General features: G+C 44.3%; 1 protein-coding gene across 1 annotated transcript; it reads left to right on the top strand.

Moving 5' to 3' along the window:
• Window positions 1-4,739: 4,739 nt before the first annotated feature.
• On the top strand, window positions 4,740-6,185 carry LOC127295802 (probable indole-3-pyruvate monooxygenase YUCCA10). The gene is made up of 4 exons (XM_051325802.2): window positions 4,740-5,351; window positions 5,473-5,697; window positions 5,788-5,910; window positions 6,006-6,185. The coding sequence occupies exons 1-4, from the start codon at window positions 4,740-4,742 to the stop codon at window positions 6,183-6,185; spliced, it is 1,140 nt and encodes a 379-aa protein (XP_051181762.1).
• The last annotated feature ends 5,998 nt before the right edge of the window (window positions 6,186-12,183 follow it).

The raw sequence follows: 12,183 nt of genomic DNA, 5'->3' as shown, positions 1-12,183 counted from the left end.
CATACATAAAAGTATCATTACTCTCCACATAAGCATAATCAATTTTATTAGTTGTAGTGGGAGCAAATTCAACAAAGTAGCTATCATTATTATTCTCATCATCAAATATAGGAGGTATATTGTAATCATAATTAAACTTATCCTCCATAGTAGGCGGCACCAAAAGACCACTATCATTATAATCATCATATATGGGAGGCATATCATAATCAACATAAACTTTCTCCTCAACACCCGGAGGGCTAAAGAGATCATTTTCATCAAAACTGACCTCCCCAAGCTTAAATTCTTCCATAGCATTAGCAACAATGGTGTTCAAAGCATTCATACTAATAACATTCCCATTAGCATGCATAAGTTCCATGGGTTTTTTAATTTTCTCTTCAAACACATCATGTCCTAATTCAAGATAAAGTTCATAAAGATCTCTCATTTTGTTGTTGTCTTCCATTAAGACTTACTAGTGAAAATAAAAACAAGAAACAAAAAGATGCAATTGCAGGATCTAAAGGAAATAGCTTCGAGCACACACACAACGGCAACAGAAAAGTACTTAGTTACCTGGGACCGGAGTATGAGTGCCTTTTACCTTTCCTCCCCGGCAACGGCGCCAGAAAAGTGCTTGATGTCTACGTGTGCTTCTATTCCTGTAGACAGTGTTGGGCCTCCAAGAGCAGAGGTTTGTAGAACAGCAGCAAGTTTCCCTTAAGTGGATCACCCAAGGTTTATCGAACTCAGGGAGGAAGAGGTCAAAGATATCCCTCTCAAGCAACCCTGCAATCACGATACAAGAAGTCTCTTGTGTCCCCAACACACCTAATACACTTGTCAGATGTATAGGTGCACTAGTTCGGCGAAGAGATAGTGAAATACAAGTAGTATGAATGAATATGAGCAGTAGTAACGGCGCCAGAAAAGTGCTTGCTGGCGTGCAGTTGATGGTGGTAATATTGCAGGAAGTAAACATGCAGTAGAACAGTAAACAAGTGGTGTTTGCAGTATTGGAAATAAAGCCTAGGGATCATACTTTCACTAGTGGACACTCTCAATATTGATCACATAAATAAATAAGTTCTCTTCCTTTGTGCTACATATACTCTTGTTTGATAATGAACATCATTCGTTGCGTAGGGCTACTAGAGCACCTCAATGCCGGAGTTAACAAGCTCCACAACATTCGATATTCATGTTTAAGTAACCTTTAGAGCATAATAGATCTTTGCAATCTAAACCGAGTACTAACATAGCATACACACTGTCACCTTTACACTATGAAGGGGAAATAAATCACATCAATACTATCATAGTAATAATTAACTCCATAACCTACAAGAGATTATGATCATAACCTACGCCAAGAACTACACGATGCACACACTGTCACCATTACACCGTGAAGGAGGAATAGACTACTTTAATAACATCACAAGAGTATCACATAGACTAATAGTGATACAAAGCTCATATGAATCTCAATCATGTAAGGCAGCTCATGAGATCATTGTATTAAAGTACATAGGAGAGAGATTAACCACATAGCTACCGGTACAGCCCTTAGCCTCGAGGGAGAACTACTCCCTCCTCATGGGAGACAGCAGCGGTGATGAAGATGGCGGTGGTGTCGATGGAGATGCCTTCCGGGGGCACTTCCCCGTCCCGGCGGCGTGCCGGAACAGAGACTCCTGTCCCCCAGATCTTGGCTTCGCGATGGTGGCGGCTCTGGAAGGTTTCTCGTACCGTGGCTTTTCCGTATCGAATATTTAGGTCAGGGACCTTTAAATAGGCGAAGAGGCGGAGTCGGAAGGCTGACGAGGCAGTGACACAATAGGGGGGCGCGGCCCTGGCCCTGGCTGCGCCACCCTGGCGTGTGGTGGCCCTGTGGCCCCCCTCTGCTGGCTCTCGGGTGTTCTGGAAGCTTCGTGGAAAAATAGGATGCTGGGCATTGATTTCGTCCGATTCCGAGAATATTTCCTTACTAGGATTTCTGAAACTAAAAACAGCAGAAAACAGGAACTGGCACTTCGGCATCTCGTCAATAGGTTTGTTCCGGAAAATGCATAATAATGACATAAAGTGTGAACAAAACATGTAGGTATTGTCATAAAACTAGCATGGAACATAAGAAATTATAGATACGTTTGAGACGTATCATGTATCTATATCCAGGGGTCCTATTTATATGTCCTGGCTGCCATGGTGGCTTGAAGTCTGAATTGTGACACTTATTTGTCCAAGTTGAGTAAGCTACTTGTTACCAGTGCTTTGTTCTCCACTGATTGGTTCGCAGTCAGCTCTGTATGCTTTACTGCCTAGCTCTCGTTGATATCTATCTGGGCATAGTTGGGGTGGCTTCGGAGACGAGGCTTGATGCATGCCTCTGCTGTGGCCTTATTTTGGAATGCCAATGAGCGTTGCTTATTGGTGGGATGATGTGGGCCTTTGACAGTGCTGCTGATTAATGGTGGTTTTGGGCTAACTGTAATCCATTTGAAGTTTAGCCTCTAAGAGTAGCCATGGTGTTGCCAAAGGTCAAATTTGCCACGTAATGAAAAATGATTTTTGGTGTTAAATGGCTAAGTTTTCCACAGTGTGTAGATTGTCAAAAAAACTCAAATTTCAATTGCCCCAAAACAAAGAGAGACACTAGAGAAGGGAAATTTGGTTGTACCAGCAGCTACTTGCTCCTACGCCGTAATGTTTGGCTATGACAATGCTCTCCCAAATGGAGGAAATTAATGAAAAAAATCTAACTTCATGATTTGGACCCCTATTTAATATACAATGTGGCCGCCATAACAACTCCAGTTGCCATTTTATTGAACCTAGAGATTTATCCATGTGTAATTGCCCCGTTGTTGTTGCCTCCAGTTGGCTAGTGTTGCCTTCGGTTTCCTACACATTTGTTGTCTTCGGTTGGGTCAGTAATAGCTGGTTTAAAATTGATGTTGCCAATTGTCATATTTTCTGATCAAACTTATCATTTAAATTAGTTTGGTCACACTAGTTCCTGTCCCCACATAGGTTAAGCTCCTAAACAAAATAATGCATTCCCCCAAGACACATAAGTTAACCCATAATCTCCTTTGCCTTGTCTTTGATGTTTTTTATTGCAGGTTTGAAGATGACTTTTTTGAACCACTTTACCGTAGGGGGTGTAATTTGAAGAAGAAGATTAGGAGAAGACAAAGATTAGTTTTAGGATTTTCTAGTATTTTTTATATTTGGCCATTTGTCATAGTAAAGCATGGTTATAATCATGTACACTTGTAATTACATCATTTTTTTACTAATCTGATCTCAGTTTCCTATGTTGTAATATTTTAGAAAACTCCTAGCTTAGCTTAGTTTTTGTTGTCCTTGTTCGTCCTTGTTAATCTAATCTCTGTTTGTTATGATGTAATCTCGGTGTCTCGTTGGCTCTGCAATGCCTTTTCATTCCACTTGTAATTACCTCATGTGGACTAGTAACAACTCTTTGTAATATTCTTTTAAACTATGTAGTAATATTTTGATTCAAATTGTATTTGAGATATACATTTCAACTATGTATATGAATTCTTGATTGAATCAATAATATTCCATAGTTTCTTTAAATGTTGAGTTAAAGTTGAAATTACAAATTCTAACATAGTTGGTCTTTTGTAAGTTGTGCTTGCGCATCTCAGTCCTTTTAATTATTAATTATTTACTAGGTGTTCCAAAGGTAGCAAAATAAGCAACGATCATGCCCACTTCCATAGCTCCTTGCTAGTTACTTTAATCATTTAAAGACTTTGTTTTTCCTACTTACAGATGCATGAGATGCATTGCACACATGTATATTCCTCGTTCTCGTCAACAAACCATGTCTTCTCAGGGCGCGGTGTGTTTTCCATAATATAAATTGCATGTAAAATACAAATTATACTCTTTATTTTATTGTAGTACAAAATTCTGATGTTGCTACTTTACATCACCCTGTAACCACAAATTCCCATGCGCACAAGACATTTGAGTACACATGTTTACATATGGCCGGTGAGGCAGTGATCATTCATAAAAGTAGCAAAAACGATAATAAGATGCAGCAGAGTTCACCTAAGCAGTGTGCAGATTGTAGCGTGGTGGAATAGTCCATTTGCGCGAGGATGACATCAGCTACAGATAAATGTTGTGGTTTGCTTAGTCTAGTGCATGCCGGGAAACCTTTTTGGGGTCAAAACTTTGAGAAACGTTGACTCATCCTTATCCTACCAAGTGCAGGAAAGGTAAGAAACACCTGGATAATATGCACTCTGAGCATATCTTGTCCTAAAAGAAATTTAATTGATGGCGATAGCAAAGGAAAGAAATGCAACGATGAAAAGAGAGAAAGGAAACGCTGACCAACTATATGCTAAACAGACCCATATACGATTACTAAGTTTCCAAAAGAATGTCAAAGAGCAAGATTGTATTTCCTACCTTTTCTGCATTTACGCCAACAATTTCATTTATGACATTCTAATCTATAGAGAACTGGATAGATCAGGCTTTATCCGCCAATTAATCATTGCCTTTTCCTACACCCCTTAGTCTGAAACCAATCACAAAACCGAATTGGTGCATGAAATCTACAAGCATATATATGCCTCATATGCAACTATTTCATCAGAGATTCATCCAGCCAACACCTAGAACCAAAATCCCCTTCTTGTTCTGAGTCTCCTAGTCTACCACCGCACCCTAATTCCACAACTTCGCCAAATCTTGTCTTTGCGATGGAGAATGTTGCCGTGCTAATTGTTGGTGCCGGTCCAGCAGGCCTCGCGACGGCAGCGTGCCTTACCCAATTCTCCATTCCCTATGTCATTGTCGAGCGCGAGGACTGCAGCGCGTCACTTTGGCGCAACCGCGCATACGACCGCTTGAAGCTGCATCTTGCAAAGGAGTTCTGTGAGTTACCACACATGTCATACCCAGTAGATGCACCAACATACATACCAAAAGCATTGTTTGTCAAGTATTTGGATGACTATATTATGCGTTTCAATATTCAACCCAAGTATCTCACTAGCGTGGAGTCATCCACATATGACAAAGATAATAAGTGTTGGTCCATCGTTGCCCGTGACATTGTGGAGAGCACAACAATGAATTTCAGTGCAAAGTTCCTTGTTGTGGCCAGTGGTGAGAATAGTGCCGAGAATATTCCGGTGATCCCTGGACTTGACAGTTTTCCGGGTGAGGCCATCCATTCGTCAAGATACAAGTCAGGCAAGAGCTTCTCCGGTAAGAGTGTGTTGGTCATTGGATCTGGCAACTCAGGGATGGAAATTTCTTATGACCTCGCGACCCATCATGCCAATACTTCGATTGTTATACGAAGCCCGGTATGTGCACTTTATAATTTATTTGGTAATAATATACAATTTCTTAGTATTATTAGAACTAGAATGTTATTTTCTTGTATCATGCAAGTTGCATAGATGTGTGACATTTTTTTGGGTGCAGATTCATGTAATGACGAAGGAACTCATCCGGCTGGGGATGACACTAGCCCACCATCTTCCACTGAATCTAGTGGATAACCTCCTTGTTATGGCAGCAAAATTCATATTTGGAGACCTATCAAGGAATGGCATCACAATGCCAAAAATGGGTCCAATGATGCTCAAGTCAAAAACCGGCCGATCTGCTGTGATTGATGTTGGGTTAATAAAAAAAGGAATCATCCAAGTAAGTATATCCTTGGATCTGATATAGACCTTATATATACCATATATATTTACTATTTGGGTTTATTAACATTTTATTTACCTCTTATAGGTTCAAGGAAGCATTAGTAAAATCATGGGAAATATAGTTAAATTTCAAAGCGGCGACGAAATCTCATTTGACGCAATTGTGTTTGCAACTGGATACAAGAGCACAACAAATGTGTGGCTCAAGGTACTAACATTGATTTTTTCTGCCTAAGCCAAATTCGTTTTTAAACAACAATTCTTAGATCTTCTAACCAAGTTATTTGACATTTATGTGTGTAGAATGGTGAGAGCATGTTAAATGACAATGGACTGCCGACCAAAGATTATCCGAATCATTGGAAAGGTGAAAATCAGCTTTACTGTGCTGGATTGGCGAGGAGAGGATTGGCCGGTATTGCCGCGGATGCCAAGAATATCGCCAATGATATTAAATCTGTGATATCATCTATGTCCGGCTAAATTGACCTTTATATGTAATTTAATGGGTCAAGTCTGTGATATCTTTGAGACATTTTCATGCCAAGGCTCGTATGTACAAGGGAGTAAACTCTGCTCTTGTATATTAGCAACAAGGGCCATGTAGTTCTATTCTCGTTGTGTAAAGGGGCTTCGTAATTTTTGCTGAACTTACGGTTTTCTACCGTGCTCTGTTTACCTTGAATTGTTCTTTGTTAAAAAAAGATGGAGAACGTGAAACTGCGCAGCCTTATGTAAACCGAAAACTCCCACCGGTTTCGGCCTTTCCGTCGTTTGCCAATTTAAAAATCTCCAGTATTATGGCCAGACGCCCACTATCCTGGTCGGGTGATCAATGGTGCATCAGACAAAGTAGTGTCAGCTGGTCCTCCGTCATGTATGAGTTCAGCTTACGCTTTTCAACAAAGAAAAAAAGAATTGTTCAGTGTGTCTCCATCATATATGACCCCACCTGCCACCTGCCTCGCTCATGCGAGCGACTCTGGAGACGACCCAAACCCTAGCAAAAGTTGTCGCTGGTGCCTGGCTGAGCAAGGTTTGTCGTGTACTTTTAGGTGTGCGTTGTTCGCTGAAAGGCTTAAGTGTAAGTGTTTTAGATCCGGTATTTCTCTTTTTTTTAAGAAAAAAAACTTAATACAAAACTGCAGGTACTCGAAAAAGAAAGGGTATGAAAGCTGAACGGTCAATGGATCGCCTGAATCATACACATCGAAGCGGCTGTGTTCAACTCGGGTACGTGTGTGGCCTATGAACCCAAACCTGTGGAAGAGTCAAACCCAGTGGGCTATGAACTGTGATCAATTGGTTGGTCGCGCCCGATCGGCCATGAACCCAAATCGTATTCAGCTCGTACGGGCATCTCCAGCGGCGCGACGTAAATGGTCGCTGAGCGACCGTTTTCGTCCACCGTGACCGGAAATGCGTTTGGGCCCTGCTCCAGCGGGGCGACGCAAAGTGACCGGCCCGTCCGTGGAGACGCAAACCTGGTCCAAATATGCGCCAGGTTTGCGTCTCCATGACGCTGTGACGCGGCGAGCGTCCTCCATTTCTTACCCGGTCCCGCAAGTCGGCGAGAGCAAAATCGACCGCTTGGACACGATTTCTTTTTTCACCCTCGTTGGTGCCCTAGTGCGACGCCCCGCCCCAATCCCGCCGTCCGCCCAGCGCAGATTTCGCCGCCGCACCGTTGTCGCCGCGCGGAGAGCAGGATCGTACTCGGGGTTGGCTCGCGCGAACCTGCAGTTTTCGGGCGAAACGTTGCCGGTTGCGCCGCCTTCCGCGCCGCCCACGACTGTTCGACCTATTGCGCCGGTAGGTTCCTTCTCCATTTTTCGGCGCGATTTGTGCGCGGCCATTGATCAACGGTTCGTATCGACGCGGATGGACGCGTGGCATATGGTGGAGAAGTTCCGCGGAGATCGTTGACTCCTCTTCGGACGACGAGTCCGATCGGTCGGCGCACACATTGGCAACTCTGCGGCCTCCATGATCCACGAGTTCACCTCAAACCCGGGGCCGCAGCACCGGGGCTCTGTGAAGGGGCGCTCGAAAAACCTGCCGCGCAACAGAGTGGCAGGGCAGGCCCGCCTCCACAAGGACTACTTCCACCTCACCAATCCGATCTTTCCGGAAAAATTATTCCGGCGCCGATACAGGATGTCAAGAGACCTGTTCTTGGTCATTCTACGGGGCGTCAGGAACTTCGACCCCTACTTCCAATGCAGGCCCGATGCAACAGGTGCGCTAGGCTTCACCTCCTACCAAAAATGCTCTGCGGCTATTCGCATGCTCTCATATGGAATGGCTGCTGATATATTCGATGAGTATCTTCGAATGGGTGAGAGCACCTGCCTTGAGTCCATGTACAGGTTTTGCCGAGCCGTGATTGCCGTGTTCGGAGAGTATTACTGTAGGGAGCCAACTGTTGAGGATACAAGGCGCCTCCTATCTATCAACGAGTCTAGAGGCTTCCCAGGAATGATTGGCAGCATAGATTGCATGCACTGGGAGTGGAAAAACTGTCCATTTGGATGGGGGGGTCGATACGACGGGCATGAGGAGGGACGAACTGTCATTCTTGAAGCTGTCATATCTCAAGATTTATGGATTTGGCATTCATTCTTTGGCATGGCCGGTTCCAACAATGATATCAATGTGTTGCACCGATCACCGGTTTTCGAAAGGCTCATGCAAGGCAAAGCTCCCCGGGTGAGCTATGAGATCAATGGAAATGCATATGACAAGCCGTATTATCTTGCTGATGGCATCTACCCTGACTGGGCCACATTGGTGAAGACTGTCCGTAATCCAAACTCCGAGAAGACGAGGAGGTTTGCCAAGATGCAAGAGGCTTGCAGGAAAGATGTGGAGCGTGGATTTGGTGTGCTCCAAGCTCGGTGGGCAATTGTCCGTCACCCGGCAAGAACATGGTCGCTGAAGACCATGCATGAGGTGATGACATGCTGCGTGATCATGCACAACATGATCGTTGAGAACGAGCGTCCTGATGGCCGCAATGAGCACCACTGGGAATTCCAAGGTGAGTTGGTTGCGCCAATTCCTGGAGCTTCTACTTGGGAGGACTATCTACATATGAATGTATAAGTCACAAACGATACCGTCTCCAAACAGCTGCAGACGGATCTGATTGAGCATCAATGGACCATGGCTGGCCATAAAGATCATGCCTAGAGGACTAGTATCTTATTTTGATGTAGACTTTTCAAAATTTAAATGTAATAACTATGACTTCGTTGAAATCCTATTTGTTGTTTCAAAACTTCATATTTGATGCAAACGCGGAAATGCGTCGCGCCGCTGGGGTGCAAACGGACGCGCGGACAAAAACGGTCTGTCTCGCGTCCGCCGCGCGACGCAAACGGACATTTCGGACGTCTGAAATGCGTCGCGCCGCTGGAGATGCCCTAAGGCTACCGCCTACAGCCCTACACCTACACTGTGTCACATTCTCTCCGCCGCGGGGCATGTACAGTTGGACTGGTACTGGTGCCCCTTGGTTTGACACGACGAAATCAGCGGATGATGCAATCTGCCCTGCCCAAGTTGTCACCGTTGGAGGCCACAGACGTTCCGCGAAAAAAGTGCTGCGGTAGAGTAGAGGCGAGAAACAAGGACGAAATACAATTAACCCTCGCGCACGACCCCCAACCCTAGCCCCCACCACACCCCTCCTCCTGCCGCCGTCGCCGGTGGCGCCGCCGGGCAAAGCCCCGGTGGTGTGGCGGCGGCGGGGGGTCTTCCTCTGCTGCGCTGGGAAGCGCCCGGCCTAGTCTTCGCGTGGTGTACTGGGACGGCGTCGAGATGGTGGAGGCGACGTCGCGTCGGAATAAGGATGCTGGAGCTCGATCCCCATCTTGGGAAGGCCACTTGTGGCGGCACCGGCGAGCTGCTGGCCTGGTTTCCTCTCATATCTGCCGATCGGGGGAGGGTGGATTCTCCGGGCACGGTCGAATTTCGACCCTGTGATACGTCTCCGACGTATCGATAATTTCTTATGTTCCATGCCACATTATTGATGTTATCTACATGTTTTATGCACACTTTATGTCATATTCGTGCATTTTCTGGAACTAACCTATTAACAAGATGCCGAAGTGCCAGTTCCTGTTTTCTGCTGTTTTTGGTTTCAGAAATCCTAGTAACGAAATATTCTCGGAATCGGACGAAATCAACGCCCAGGTTCCTATTTTACCCGGAAGCATCCAGAACACACGAGAACCGCCAGAGAAGGGAGGCAGGGCCACCACACCACACCCCGGCGCGGCCTAGGGGGGGGGGCGCGCCCCCCTAGGGTGTGGGCCCCCCTTCGACCTTCCTGCACCGCCTCTTCGCCTATAAGAAGCCCCTGGATCAGAAAACCCTACACCAATTGACGAAACCCACGAAAACCTTCCAGAGCCGCCGCCATCGCGAAGCCAAGATCTGGGGGACCGGATCTCTGTTCCGGCACCCTGCCGGAGCGGGGAAGTGCCCCCGGAAGGCTTCTCCATCGACACCGCTGCCATCTCCACCGCCATCTTCATCACCGCTGCTGCTCCCATGAGGAGGGAGTAGTTCTCCATCGAGGCTCGGGGTTGTACCGGTAGCTATGTGGTTAATCTCTCTCCTATGTACCTCAATACAATGATCTCATGAGCTGCTTTACATGATTGAGATTCATCTGAGTTTTGTATCACTACTATCTATGTGCTACTCTAGTGATGTGTTATTAAAGTAGTTCTATTCCTCCTGCACGTGTGTAAAGGTGACAGTGTGTGCACCGTGTTAGTACTTGGTTTATGCTATGATCATGATCTCTTGTAGATTATGGAGTTAACTATTGCTATGATATTATTGATGTGATCTATTCCTCCTACATATGCATGAAGGTGACAGTGTGCATGCTATGCTAGTACTCGGTTTAGTCTGTTGATCTATCTTACACTAAAGGTTACTTAAACATGAGCATTATTGTGGAGCTTGTTAACTCCGGCATTGAGGGTTCGTGTAATCCTACGCAATGTGTTCATCATCCAACAAAAGTGTAGAGTATGCATTTATCTATTCTGTTATGTGATCAATGTTGAGAGTGTCCACTAGTGAAAGTGTAATCCCTAGGCCTTGTTCCTAAATACTGCTGAGTTACTACTGCTTGTTTCTTGTTTTTCTTTGCGTTACTACTGCTGCAATACCACCACCATCAACTACGCGCCAAGCACTTTTCTCGCCACCGTTACTTTGCTCATATATATTCATACCACCTGTATTTCACTATCTCTTCGCCGAACTAGTGCACCTATTAGGTGTGTTGGGGACACAAGAGACTTCTTGCTTTGTGGTTGCAGTGGTTGCATGAGAGGGATATCTTTGACCTCTTCCTCCCTGAGTTCGATAAACCTTGGGTATCCACTTAAGGGAAACTTGCTGCTGTTCTACAAACCTCTGCTCTTGGAGGCCCAACACTGTCTACAGGAAAGGAGGGGGAAGTAGACATCAAGCACTTTTCTGGCGCCGTTGCCGGGGAGGAAAGGTAAAAGGCACTCATACTACGGTCTCAGGTAAAGTATTTTTCTGGCGCCGTCGTGTGTGTGCTCGAAGCTATTTCCTTTAGATCCTGCAATTGCATCTTTCTGTTTCTTGTTTACACTAGTTTGGCATAATGGACAACAATGAGCTTCTTGTTCTATTTCCTGATTTAAAACATGGATTGTTTGATGCGAAAATTAAAAAACCTATGAAATCTTCTTTGCATGCTGGTAGTAATATTAGTATGAACGCTTTGAACACCATTGTTGACAATAATATAGAAAGTTTTAAGCTTGGGGAAGCTGGTTTTCATGATATTTTTAGTCCCCCAAGCATTGAGGAGAAAATTTTCTTTGATGATACTTTGCCTCCTATTTATGATGATAATGATAGTGGTCTTTTGGTGCCACCTACTATGGAGAGTAAATTTTGTTGTGATTATACTATGCCTCCTACACTTGATGAGAATAATAATGATAGCTACTTTGTTGAATTTGCTCCCACTACAACTAATAAAATTGATTATGCTTATGTGGAGAGTAATAATTTTATGCATGAGACTCATGATAAGAATGCTTTATGTGATAGTTATATTGTTGAGTTTGCTCATGTTGCTACTGAAAGTTATTATGAGAGAGGAAAATATGGTTGTAGAAATTTTCATGTTACTAAAACACCTCTCTATGTGCTGAAATTTTTGAAGCTACACTTGTTTTATCTTCCTATGCTTGTTACTTTGCTCTTCATGAACTTGTTTATTTACAAGATTCCTATGCATAGGAAGCATGTTAGACTTAAATGTGTTTTGTATTTGCCTCTGGATGCTCTCTTTTGCTTCAAATACTATTTCTTGCGAGTGCATCATTAAAACTGCTGAGCCCATCTTAATGGCTATAAAGAAAAGAACTTCTTGGGAGATAACCCATGTGTTATTTTGCTACAGTATTTTGTTTTA

This window comes from Lolium perenne, chromosome 4 (assembly GCF_019359855.2).
Source record: "Lolium perenne isolate Kyuss_39 chromosome 4, Kyuss_2.0, whole genome shotgun sequence".
NCBI classification, from domain to species: Eukaryota; Viridiplantae; Streptophyta; class Magnoliopsida; order Poales; family Poaceae; genus Lolium; species Lolium perenne.
Note: the sequence above shows the minus strand (reverse complement) of the source record. Positions and strands in the feature narration are given on the sequence as shown.